The 14,291-nt window shown below is 39.5% G+C and overlaps 1 protein-coding gene across 2 annotated transcripts; it reads right to left on the bottom strand.

Moving 5' to 3' along the window:
• Positions 1-73: 73 nt before the first annotated feature.
• LOC142966329 (dynein light chain Tctex-type 3-like) lies at positions 74-2,672 on the bottom strand. Of its 2 annotated transcripts, none has more exons than XM_076107030.1 (5): positions 2,565-2,672; positions 1,729-1,773; positions 1,503-1,626; positions 1,319-1,396; positions 74-963 (listed from the first exon to the last, which is right to left on the bottom strand). In XM_076107030.1, the coding sequence occupies exons 1-5, from the start codon at positions 2,589-2,591 to the stop codon at positions 893-895; spliced, it is 345 nt and encodes a 114-aa protein (XP_075963145.1). In that variant the 5' UTR covers positions 2,592-2,672; the 3' UTR covers positions 74-892. The 2 variants fall into 2 exon arrangements, with proteins under 2 accessions (XP_075963145.1, XP_075963152.1); XM_076107037.1 differs by having other exon boundaries at positions 1,729-1,770; positions 2,565-2,655.
• Positions 2,673-14,291: the final 11,619 nt, after the last annotated feature.

Raw genomic sequence — 14,291 nt, 5'->3', positions numbered from 1 at the left:
CTGGTTTGAAGAGATCAACACTCACTCAGATGAAAAAAACAGTGGATTATTAACACATTTAATGACACTAGAGTCGTTCTAATAAACTTCTTTATTAAACAGCCTTCATGAACTCGGTTTTACAGAAGAAATTAAGGATATCTACAGAGAAAGTGCATTTGTCATTCTAACTATTAAACTATCATCCTGGAAATACAAACTCTCATATCTGCGCTTACAGACTAATCAAAACATTTATGCAGAGACACTTCATACAAGTAGTTCAGTTGGCTACTAAAACACAACAGTCAGATTTTCTTAAATAACAAACGTATCCCGACAGAAACTGTTTTATTTGGGAATGTACTGAAAGAGAAACGAAGACAAGACTAAGTCTCTACAGCCATGCTAGCAGCTCTCTGAGGCTAAAGGCTAACGTCAGCATGCTAAAATGTTGATGTTTAGCAGGTATAAAGTTTACCATGTTCACCATCTTAGCGTGATAGTAACATTTGATAATTAGCTTTAAAAAATTTGTTTTGCAGGTATTTATCAGAGCTTTGCTGCTAGCACGGCTTAAAACTAATCAAGATTCATATTATGCACAGATTACAACATTTGGGGGAGAAACTATTTTAGCGTTCAGTCAGATGTTACAAACAAAGCACTGCTTCAGAGTTGCATTCTGTCCTTGGTCCCTACAAAAGCAACATTTTCTCTCAAACCAACGCAGGCTGTCAACTCACAAACCACAGCTCTTATTCTAGCGTTACGTCGTTCAAGCCCCGTGGGGGAGAAATAAGTTAGTAGCACACACAGAGGGAAACATCAGAGGATCTTCATGGCTTCTTGGTCACGGTGCCATTTCAAGCGTCAGACATGATGGTGTCCAGAGGGAGAGAGAGAGAGCAGCTCACAGCACCACAGCAAACACACTGACCACACAGTACATGGTGCGATTCTCCCACCTGACTGTGCAGCTTCCTGAAAGACACAAACAAGCAGGAGAAATTACACAGCAGCAGTAGTAGTACTGTGACCACAATGTACTTATATTACTTACATTTTACCTTTAAAAAGAAAAAAGACCTCAAGCATACAGTCACATTGGTATATCTGTACACAAATGATGTTCCTTACTGGCCGTAAATGCTGATGCAAATATATCTGTAATGAGCTCAAATTGGTGTTGACAATTTATCTCTAGTAAAAGATTAAAACAAGGGCTAGGTATCAAATCTCAACACTTTAGCTGTAGTGAAACTCAGGTACCACATTGGCACCGGGTATGGAACTCATTTTAAAATGATACGAGCTCTAATTATAAAGCATCTCTCACCATCAGTGGCTGTGTCCCAGTAGCAGGAGTTGGCTGTGTGGAGACCGGCGCCACTCTTCTGCATGATCGAACAGTTTACTGCAAAACATCAGACAGCAGTCTTACTCAGTCAGATGTTTATGGGTCACATGTCAACATCACGTCCTGACCTGAGGTCTCATGGTATTGTATATATAGTGTTCACCTATGTATTTCAACGGACGTCCTTGCTTCACCAGGTGAGTCAGAGAGTGCTCAACTATACTGGCCGTCCACTGGTTCACTTTATTCTGGTTGTAATCTGTTCCACCAATAACACCTTCTATACACTGAGACCGAGAGAGAGAGAGAGAGAGAGAGAGAGTCATGTACACTGTCATCACATTAAATAGTTGATTCACAATAGAATGTGTCAATGTTTCCAAATGTACCTCTTTAACTGAGATATTGACCTCATCAGCATTGAAGACAGCCTGCTGTCAAACGTCAAAAAGAAGGGAAAACGTTGTTAGTTGGTGGCATCGTTGGTGTTTTATTTCAAACCACCCTATAGACTGAATCTTTCTATATGATGGTCAATCTGTGCATGACACGGCAGGTGGTATTTTAAAAGTTTAATGAGTTCACATAGTTTACATTCATGTCAACAGCAAGTCATTTATTCTCATACTGATCTTATCCAATGGAGCATTATAAACATTAACAAGTATACATGTGTAACAATTAATGAGTTTGAATGCACTTATAAGAAGTCACTTGTGTGGTGTGAACCAAATGCAAAGGGGAGTTTAAAAAAAAACTCTAGTAGAGATTTGTGTCATTATCAAGCAAATCACGTACATTCATTCTAAGAAGAAATGTTTGTATGTCAATTTCAATAACTTTAATGAATAATAAATATGTGTATCCTATATTTGTAATCTAAGTTTTCTTAAGTGAGTTTTCCAATAGGTAACTTTAAACAACATAATGCGATATTTTCATTAAAACAAGAAAAGTAGGAATATTTTCATTATGTTGTGTTTTTTTCTTTATATATTATCTATGTAAAATCACAACAACTTGGTTTTTCTGATGTTAATAATCTGTTCACATTATAAATGTAAAAATGTTGACAGTGGCCACGCCTCGATGGAAACAACCGTTAGCTTCGGCTAACTGATTCAGCTAGCTGGTCTAGCTAACGTTAGCTATCCGAGGCGTCTCTCTTGTGTTTAGTGGCGGAGATTTAAATAGTTAAATTAAACGGTATTCAAAATAAGTTTACCTCATCTCCAGAGTTGTATTCCTCCATCGTTACTCACACAGAGGTATTCTCTCTATTATCACCGGCTCAGTTGCTGTTCCTGTTTACTTCCGGTTTACTTCCTGTTTACTTCCTGCTTTACAGAGTCAAGGAGCACAGAGAAGACTGTCTGCGCCTCCTGAAGCTGGTGACTGTTTTTACAATGTCGCCTCACTTTGGTGGAAGTCAGACACTCCAACACCAGACCAGCCTCAACATTGGAGGGCGTCTCATTCATTGAAAAGAAATACTGTAAACCTGTCTTCGTTTATCAGGATGAAGGTTCAGAGCAGCCGGAGGTCAGGTTTATAAAATAAATCCGGTTTAAAGAGCAATGAATTAAACTCAGACCTCCACTGTATTCACATGATTTAAAATCATGTTCTTAATATTTGGTAATTCACATACTTTTTTAATATTGTTAATACATACACAGCAAATCATTTACTCAGTATTTACATTTTTAAAAACACGTGAAATATGGTTTAATATCATTTTTGATAAACCACATTTGAATTTATGACATATTTTGCACATATAATATTATATTGTAAATATAATTTAGTGTTTCTTCATTTAGTGCAACTTGTATATAGGTTGTTGAAAGCATTGTCCATTTTATTGTATATTATTAAATTATTTTGAATATTTATTTATATATATTTTTTCTGTGTGAGGGGGCTACAACTAACCAACAGTTCATTGTGCAGTCATGCATTGTATACCCTAATTACAATAATAAAGCTTTTAATTATTGAATCCATGAATATAATTTGTAATCTCATTTCATGAGAAATGTATTTTATTGTATTCCTTAGTTTTTTAACATGGGCACAGTGGATTAATGACTGCTGTAAGAGTTATACCTAAAATACAGTTTTATCATCTGTATCTCTGGACAAACCCTAGAGAATATATAAATAAAACATTATACTTTTAACGAAGATAAAATGTGTTATGCAGGACATCATTATATTCATTCATTATTGCCACGTAATTAACATGCAACACGGAAAATTACATAAAACAGCAATGGTTGTGGAAAATTAAAGAAAGCAAAGAGGTCACAATGAAAGATCAATACGTAGAGACTGACTGAAAAAAAGCACAGATAAACTGATTATTTTCAATGCTTTAACAAGCTGTGTTCATCTGGAATAAGGTCGTTTTACCGTCCATCTTTTTTCACAGCTCTATTTGTTCAAGTTATGACCAACCCATGTAGTTCATTATTAAATCAACTCTGCAGCAGAGCTCTGCCCATAACCACTGAAATTTTGACTCCAAAGGGTCTCAGCAGGGCAATAGTCCATAATACATAATTTACCACGGGTTTCCTTGAACCTATTTAGAGCACAGAACTATACATACTTAAATGTATATTGTGCATTTCTAGGAAATACACCGAATGGCCCAGTTTAATTGGGTCATTAAGTGTATTTCCTAAAACAACAGAGTCTGAGTTTTTGCAGAAACAACTGTCGCATTGTCAGGAATAATCCCATTTGTGATGATTGCGTGACGCACACACACACACACGCACAAACATACACTCTTACACACACACACACGCACACTTTCTCACACACACGCACAAACATACACTCTCTCTCTCTCTTTCTCTCGCTCCCTCTCATGCACACACACACACACACACACACACGCGCGCACATAGACCCCCCCCCCCCCCCCTCTCTCTCTCTCTCTCTCTCTCTCTCTCTCTCTCTCACACACACACACACACCACGCCCCCTCCTGTCGGGAACACCCTGGCTGTGGATATGAGCCTTCAGACGGTGCCGAGGCGCACCGACGCACTAACGTACGGTCACTGATCCCGGGACGGACTCCCCCAGCCTGTCGTGCTCCCGTGCCGGTTCGTCGACAGCCACCAGGTAAGACACCGCCGCTCCTCAGGTCAACCGGCAACACACCGGGACACCCAACACCGCCGTGTTTCCTCTGGCATATGGCACAGTCAGCCGCTGCCTGCTCGTCTCCAGTTTTAATGCTGTTTTGTTTGAGTCTTTTCCTTGTTTTGCGGAGGGGGGCTGTCTATCCACCATCACGACCACGACCTTGGATGATTAGTCACAGACCAGCGGGTCCAGACAGCCCCACTTCCTAAAGTTACGCGCGTTTGGGCAGGTGCAATGCAGCAAAACGCTCCTTTTCTTGTTTCTTGTTGCCTCCCGCTGGTTTCGACGGTAGATTAACCTGCAGCCAAGTCAACTCACTTCATAATCTGCTGAGAATGTGTTGCATTAATTAACTTGCTGTCCGGAGAGGTTCGAGACCCACACCATGATGTCATGATATGGTGGGCAGTGGTTTAGATCAATTGATCATGAGGGTATGAGTGACTTGATTTAAATCAACTTAATGGCCCTATAACATGTCAGTTGTGACATGAGGACCCTGTCTGTGGTGGTTTCATGTGGAGTCAACAGGATATCCCTCGACTTCTCAGGGAAGACTGGTGCTACTGAAGAGGTGGCAGACTCACAGTGATGCTGCCTAATGTCTGCAGGACTGGCTGAATATCTCGCTCTGTTTTCTGAAGGTGCACCAGGTCTGGAGACGTGTACGGTATACACTCCTCATTACAATTCTTCATAGCCTCAGATTAGCTGGTGTTATGCTCGTGTTTGATGCATGCTTCTCACAGCAGGGATGTGAGATCCAGTTTAGGATAAAAGAAATGTGAAGCTTCTTTTGAAGATGTTGTCAGCAGCAGGATTTGAAGCCTCTATTCAGGAACCAGAAGACCTCATAGGAGGGTTAGAGTCTGGAATACATGCAGGATGTATAAATTTCATTACGGTTGTAGGGCTCACTAGTTTATTTGTTCAATCAAATTAAGGCTGTAGCTAATGGTTATAACATCATCATCCATGACTCTGATAATGTTTTTGATTAATCGTTTGGCCTATAAAATGTCAGAAAACAGTCGAAAAAGACAATCACAAGGCTAAACAAGCAATTGTTGTCCGCGCAACCGTCCCAAACTGAAATATATATGGTTTACTATCAAATAAAACAAACAAAAGCAGTAAATCCTAACATTCAAAAGCTAGATTATTACAGGAACAAGGGAAACAACTGAAAGATGAATTGATTATTGTCTTATGATTGACAATTTGATTAATCAATTAGCCCTTTCAGCTCTAAATCAATTAATGGTTCATCTTTAATGTCAGAAAATAATGTAGTATTACACTTGCAATTGCACGTTTCATCTGAACAGCAGACTAAATATGAAAGACGCTTTATTTATGTTGATATAAATGAGAGAAAAGCAGCAAATCATCACATTTGAGTCAGATCCAGCAACAGTTGATAAATTACCTAAAGGAATAGCTATTTTATTTGTTGCAGACAATTATATGAAACGACCACTACTTCTCTCACATCCGTCCAGCATCAATCTCTCCTTTAACACTCGACAGCCAATAAGATGCTTTTCCCAAAATATTTATAATCTATTGCTCTAAATGACTATTCAGTTATCAAAAATACTACTTGTTTCAGCACTAAATTTCAACATTTGTGATTGATTTCAGGTCAAAACATGGACTAGAGACTAATTCCCCCACATGGTTTAGTCTTATTCACTGCAGTTATTTGGCAGCAAGTGTTACATTTTAATTGGCCAGTTCAAGGAGCCAATGTAGTCTAAAAAGGCCAGTTCAACGTATTAAAGCGGCTACTAGACCTGTCAGACTGGCGGATAAGTGGCTACTTACTTACTACTTACGACAAAGTAGCCACAGACAACATTTAGCTAGTGTTGTCGATCAGCTATCAGGCCTGTGTATATACGACTAAAAACAGCTGTAAATTAAAACAAAGCAGTTGTGTTAATGAGTTAAAATAACACGAGTTCATACATTATCCATGGACACATTACGAAGCCATGTAAGTGAATGTACTATTAAAATAAGCAGCCTTTTGAAGGTTTGTACAGTATATGCTTTCCCAAAAAGAAAAACATTTTCAAATCCCTCACCAATTTTACATTGCTGTTTTTCTTGGGGGGGGGGGGGGGGGTATTTGCTGCGTACAACATGCCGCCACGTAATTTGTCATAGTGACGCTTCCTTAAATTGGTTCATTTGGCTCCTGTAAGCAGTAGATGCTGCATCAGCTGAGGCTGTTTTATCATTGTCACGGGGAGAACGGCTCCCTAATGATAACCAAGCTTTTATACAGCTCACACACACAAGGCTGCTAGAGGGGGATTAGATGGGTGAATAAAGGAGGAGAGAAGCCAGGGAACGAAGGGATTCCCTGATTTCTCTCCATGCTGGCAGCCAGAGCTCATCCAGCAGAGCAGAAAGAAGCCCTGGGGAGTGCAGTCACACAACATTAGAGGTCTGCGTCTCCAAGATCTGGCAAGACATAGTAGAAGTGTCCGTGTGTGTATGTGTGTGTAGGCACATACAGTCAGCCACACATGTATTTGTTATTATGGCAGACATTTCTGTGACAGGCTGCAGCTCATGGTGCCAGACTGATGTACTCTGACCTACAAAACCAAAATGCTGTATTTTTAACTACATCATTTTTGAAACCAAAATAGAAGATTTTAATTATTATACTACATAAATGTATATTTTCCATGAAAACAGCATGTCAAATTTGACGTAATTACACAAGAATTGCATTTTGTCACGTAGCCTTTAGCTAAAACAGTATTTACTAGTTTAATAAACCAACATTTTAGTAATTCAGTTCAGTAAGCTGCCCACACATGATCAGCAGTAAAACCACTCTGCGCTGTGCCATCATTTTCTTATGGGGAGAGCAATGGCCCCCAACTATGTGGAAGAGCTGCCCCTGGCATGGTGCAATGCTCAAAATGTCCACAGAATGCTGAATTCAAAGTTAAAATTATTAAATTTCTTGTGATTTGCTGTGATTAAGCTACCTAGATAAAATATGAAAATGTATTAGATAGAAGGACTAGATTAGTTTATGAAATTGATGTTAATATATATATATATATGGAAAAACAACTTCTTAAAGGGAGAGTGTGTAGGAATTGGTGGCATATAGAGGAGTGGGTGTTGGTTTGCAACCAACTGAATATCCCTCCAATCATGTCCTCCCTTTCCAAGGCTGCAGTAACATGAGCTGCAGAGTGCTAAACCGTGGTAACACGGTTCAGAGGCCATCTTTACCATAACAACAATAACAAGGTGTTGTACTCTGCGGCATGCGCCCCCTGATATGAAGGGCTCATTCTAAGCTAACGAAAACACAACGATTCTCGGTTTCAGTTGATAATACACAAATGAAAACAGTTTTGAATTTCATATTCCTTTTCTGAAATACCACATAATGGCCATTTTAAAGTGAACAACAAAGCTAAAAGAACACATTTTATTGGCAGGTCCTGCATTTTTTTTTGTATTATGTTGCCTAAAAAGACAACATTGCAACATTTGCATGGAGACCTTAATATAAATGTTCCGACCAGCCTGAAAGCTTTAAATTCCCTTACGTTAACATGACAGCTTTTGTAGTTACTGCTTTCTGTCTTTATATGGCAGTACTATTGGCAACTCATCGGTCCCTCACATAAATACTGTCCACTCCCTATTCTCCCAAATAATGAACTTGGCACGTGTAATGGAGATGCACATATGATGGCTGCCTTTAAAACGTGGAATATTAGCCTATTAAACCCACTATAATCTGCATGATTATAACAAGATTAACTCCGTTGATGACCTGAGCTGCTGCAACAAAGCTCGTCTGTGCTGCTGCATTCAATAACTCTGATCTCTGTAGTGCCGTGTTGTGCGGGGTTTCCCTCCCTCCCACTCACTGATGCTTCTCTTTATCTGTGACTCTCTAGTGCATACCCAGTTTGGTATGCAGCATATAGCCCCACGCGGCCTCAGAGATGCAGCTCATCCCCGTTCAATCACGGCCGCAGCGAGGCAATCAGTGGAAGCCCGTCTCCACACACCAACACTGCAGATGTGGGAGGTAGCAAAAAACACTTAAAAAAGCAGAAATGTAATTTGTAAGCAGTGCTGAGAGGAATGACTCAGTTGGGTAATAGATTGCCGGTCAGGGAGCGATGCCTCTGTTTCACCCTTCTTAAACCGCGAATGTGTATGGACACATGCCATACACTGTGGGCGCTCTGTCATAGGATGATGGGACACTTGAACCTGACAATGAGGCAAATGTGTGGATGCCCACATGCTCCAAACTAACCTTTTTTTAAATTACATCATTATTTTATTATTTCCCAGCACCAGCATGTTGACTGGGTGTGCTTTGTGGAAAAGTCAACATGGCAGAACCTACATCAAACACTGACATTAATTCATGCACATCAAGGTGTTTATTTAATAAGAACAGATTAAGCTGTAAGGACATGACGGGGTCACAGCCTCAGTGTTATGTAGATATAAACGTTAAAAACAACAAACTTTGACTGTGAAATTATTATAGTGGATTTAAAAAGAAAAAAATGATGACGTTTAAAGGTATGTTATTAAAATTCTTATTTAAAAGATTTAACATGCAGTTGAAATGCCTTGCAATCATTTGGATTTGAGCTTGAAAGGTCTTTCTTGACATTGGTAAATTATCTGAGCTTCTTTTTAGCGACCAACGGTGATGTACAGTTGAAACTGTGATATGCAGTAGAAAGCTTGTACCTAGCATTTGTATTAGTTTTTTTAAAACAATTTGATTATTCAAATGTGTTTGCACTTATAAAATATGTAATGATATTGTAACGTAATGTCTGAAGAAGAAATTTGAAAACAGTGAATAAGAAATGACAAACAAGAGTCTACAACCATGGTAGCAGCTCTGTGAGTAACTTCGACACAGCGGTCCTTTGAGTTAAATGTTAACATTAGCATGCGAACAATGACAACGCTAATCTTAGTGACAGTTAGTGACAGTGGTAACGTTAGCTCTGACAGCTTGACGGTGTAGCATCAGAGGGCGGGGCTTAGAGAAGGTCAAATGTATGGAGAGACAATAAACGCAAATACAAGGTAAAGTGCATGAAGGTGGAGCCTGTGAACCTGAATTACATGTTTAAGGCATTAGATGACGTTTTGTTCTCCATCAGCTCAAACCGAGCGATCTTAAAAACATTAGGTAGCGGGTAACATACTTTATGATGTCATTACAGGTGGAGACTCGTAGGATTAAAATGTAGTCCTCAGTGCCATGCACATTTTAATCACATAATCTTGAGCATTAGTCATTAGTTTCGGCAGAATGTCCACCGTGCCTTTATTTGTTGAAAAGGGCAAAGTCCACATTGAAATGTCTGTTGGTTCTTACCACTGAGACACAGTTTGTCCTTCACATTGAGAAACACCCGCAGTGTCTGTACATACTGTAAGACCAGAAGACGAGTTCATTCATCTGAGCTCAGCATGTAAACATGCAGTGTACCTTCAGTAGCTCTAGGCATTGAAGTGCTAACACTAGTTAACGTTGTGCTAACATACTCGGTTGTATTGTGAACCTGATCATAAGAGCACTTCACACTTCCTGCAGAACATCTGGACCAAATAACAAATCCTCAAAACTAAACGAGAAAAACGCATTTGTTCAAAACTGATACAAATCACTGTTGAAATTTTTTTATCTGTTTTATGGTGTGACAGCACTGTGGTTGGGTTTGGTTAGGTTTTCGGAAAGTTAGAAATTACTAATTTTTCTTAAGACCTTTGTTGTCAACGATCACAAAGGAACGATCAAACTCACAATTAGTGTTGACTGTCGGTAGGAAACAGAAAACAATATTAGACTCATACATCCATCCCCTACAACAACGTTACCGGTCTTACTCCTTCCCTTCCAAGTCATAAATCCTAGAGTGGCAATATGTGATTTTGGGGGTTTGCTGAAACAAATGATACTGTCATTTTTCTTGCGAGGAGAGTCTCTAATGGCATGTTGACATTTATAATTCTGGTTATCTTACTCTTTTTTTTTTGCTATTCTTTTATTAAAAAGTGAGAAGCTTGAAGGAATAGTTTGACATTTTGCTTTCGTGAAAAGAGTTAGATGAGATTTGGATTGGAGCAGGCAACCAGCTGAGACCACAGGAAGTTACTGATCCCAGTCAAGAAACTGGCACAAACCATCTGTAAAAAGGCCAATTGTCATTTTTACACGACAGATTTTGTTCCGATTAAACAGTAACATGTTAATTTAATCTTTAGAGGTGCTGGTAGGTGGGTACCTTTGGAAAGAGCCAAGCTAACTGCTTCCCCGTTTTTTTATTCTTAATACTAAGCTAAGCTAACCGACTGGAGGTGGTGGCCATATAGTCAGAAACAGGCTGGCCAAGTAGGTTTTCATTTTCATTTGCCTTGATGTTGTGGTTCCTAGGCGGTCAAAAGTAGTAGAAAACACAAGCACCTCAAAAAGTGATCGAAATATAAAGCATACATTTACAACTAGAAGGGCACTCGACTGTGCCGTATCTCGCAAAAGTAAAAAATAATTTGTGTATCTGATCGGATTCGGATCTGCTCCAAAATGTAATTGGTTTGTTGGCCCATGCTACACCCGAAAACGTTCTGTAATCCTGCTGCCAAACAGACCGAACCGACAACATATCCTCTTTGGTGGAGGTCATAAACACATGCACGATATATCTGCAGTATAAAATGTTGTATGCGGGAGTGATATTCTAAATAAGTGAATAAGCATATTCCCAAAAATATTCTTTTAATTAATGACTTACTATCATTTATAACTTGCCGACATGATAAATATTTATAAAAAAGATTACCAACCATTGTTTAACACCAGCCAAAGGAATTTATTTTACAACTTTGCAAACCTTAAAATTGTTATTATTAATTGCTCAAACTAATCCCCCTACAATCTTTAGTTAATAAAGCCATAACTACATCTTTTATAACACCCTAAGAAATGGTGCCTTATCAGAAAGTGATACCAAGGAAGCAGCTAATTGCAAAGTCCAAGTTACTGAAGCATCTTTGAACAGTGAACTGAACTTGTTTTACAGTTCAGAGGTTTCACAAGTTCACAAGTGTTTGAATGGATGTCATGAGCACCTGAAATTCCCTCACCAACATGCTCCTCAGCAAATTAATTCTTCTGGCTTCTGATCAGTGTGAGAAAAGGTTGACAAGTGGATCCTTCTACATGCTTCTTTGGCTTGATACTGTTGATACATCCTTCTAAAAATCCAATATTGCTCTTAACCTAGAGTCCATCAGCCTGAAACAGCAGCTTGTCTTTGCTGCAGGATCTTTATTCATCGATCCATCCTAGAGGCTCAGCCAGCCCAGACACTTATCAGTCCTCCGAACACTGAATTTCATTGTCCATCTGTCTCCTCTGTGTTCCAGCTACGCTAATTTACCCACATACAGTGTAATAAATCTGAAGAGACACAGGGCTGAGCTTAAAAGACAATCATAATCCATTAGTGTCCACTGCAGCTTTAAATTACACATGCAGTTTAGGTGTTACACTCTGATTAATGGTAACACTGCTCTGCACACACACACACACACGCACACGCACACACACAAGCACTTTCAGAGGATTCCCCTCTCTAGGGGCATCAAAAAGAAAAAAGTACAGTCAAATGTGACAGGCAAGCAGCAGTTAAACAGGAATGAGTGCTATGAAATATTCGGCCATGTTGGTGAAAGGAGAGGGAGCTGTTTATAACCCGAACGTCTCTCTCTCTCTTTTTCTCTGTGAAGAAGCAGCAGAGGCCACGACTGTAACTGGGTTAATGAGATCCAGCCTCGATCTAGAAACCTCTCATCTCTTGTTCTTTAAGTGCTCATTCATGGCAATCTTTAACACGCTGACAAACAAAAAGGGTTTTGCTGTGTTAAGTTTTCCTGAAAGAGGCATGCCATAAAAGATCACACAGTCCTTCTTGATATCTTAGTTTTATCTAGTGATTATATCTGACAGAGGTCTTTCAAGACATGTTTCCTGACTTCCTTTTTTTTTTGAGATTTCAGATACTGTGCACTGAATATGTGCATGTTTATCCAACAGCCAGACTGTCTTCACTTGAACTGTCTCACAGTTTCCATCATAAGCCTAAACAGTGCCAGATCTGTGGCGTAGAAGGCAGACTGTGTCTTGAAATCTGGACCATTTCACTGCTGTTTCTGGCAGAAGAAATTGGCCTGTTTTACACTGCAGTGATGCTAAGACTTGATTATGGGAGAAGCTTGTGTATGGTGCCTCCATAACCTGTCACACAGAAATTGTTAGAAATCGTTAGATACGCCTTCAGAATTTCATTGGAATTATGTGGATATTTTCAGTTAATCCAATTATCACAAATAACAGGTGTACAGGTCATCTAGGTCCCCAGGTCAAGAGGTCATTCCTATGTTCCCAGGCTCCTATATTTTCAGTTTCCTATAGACTGACATTGTAAGATATTGGCAAGGGGCTGTCTTCGCATCATACTCTAAAGAAATGAATGCAGTGCAATGCAAATGCAGTTTGAATGGTTTAAATCCGTTCACCCACCGTGGAGATCGTGTTGGTTTCAAGGAGTATAACATCAGTAGGCTGTAATCTGTAGGTGGGGGATTTAAACATATTGACTCAGGGAAACATATACGTTGAACAATTGACCTCTGGACAAAACATTGCTGAGAACATAAAACCCTTTGAAAGGTCTTGTTGTGTCATATAGCAGGGATATTGAGCTGGGGAACAAAGAATCCTGAGCACACACGCTCCCCCAGGCCAGTTGCCGGCTATGTGCAGCTGGTAATCATGACATGAAATGAAATTGGAACCTGTCCAATATTTCAGTTCATGACTAAATACCTGCAAAACTAACAACATTCTCACCAGCTTCAGCTGTGCTGAAGTGCTAATCAGAAAAGATTAGCATGCTAAAATATGATGGTGAACATGGTAAATATGATACCAATCAGCATGATGATGTTAGCGTTTAGCTCAAAACACTGTGACTAAATCAGAGTCGCAAACATGGCGCTAGATTCTCACGCCAGGCAGTCGCTGCACAGATTAAACCCAATTTTACCCCCAAATTAGTCGTGGACTAATTTTAGAATCATGCAGAATATAAGCCACATCGGTTATTATTTGTGTGAGTGGTGCTTGTTAGTCTGGGTAATCTCTGTATTATATGAAATATAAAAAATTTGGAAACTATGTTGGCTTTAGACTTCACAGCTCAGGAAATGGTCTGAGTCCTTTTCATCTTTGGTGATGCAATTTTAACGTAACTGTTTTTTAATAAAGCAATTTTCCAGAAATATTAGCTTCATGCAACAGAGACCACAGAACTACTGATGTGATTTTATCTCTGAGGGGAAGAAAAGTTTCTTCTTTGTGTTTGTTTTAAGGTGTGCTGAAGTCATCACTGAACACCTGATTTAACTTTCATGCTGAAGTCCAGATCTGATATTGTCTTCCTGGTAGTCTTTGATTTCTCCGGTCACACATCAACACAACATGACCGAAACCAAATTATCTATTTTCCGTCTCTGGCTCTGTGCCTTCTCTCTGCTGGTCTGTGGTCTGTGGCAGCCTTTTCCTAAGCCCACGCTGCCCTTTTCTCCTTAATTAGTGGGTGAAATGACACAAACAGCCCATCAGTGCGAGGACAATGAAGCAGCATTCAGATTCGACTGATGCAGGAGAGTTCAGTGAAGGTGAAAGAATCAGAAATTG

The sequence above is a fragment of the Anarhichas minor genome, unplaced genomic scaffold, assembly GCF_050575085.1.
Source record: "Anarhichas minor isolate MPS153535 unplaced genomic scaffold, ASM5057508v1 ptg000004l, whole genome shotgun sequence".
In the NCBI taxonomy this organism is placed as follows: domain Eukaryota; kingdom Metazoa; phylum Chordata; class Actinopteri; order Perciformes; family Anarhichadidae; genus Anarhichas; species Anarhichas minor.
The sequence above is the reverse complement of the archived record's forward strand: the minus strand, read 5'-3'. Positions and strand labels throughout refer to the sequence as shown.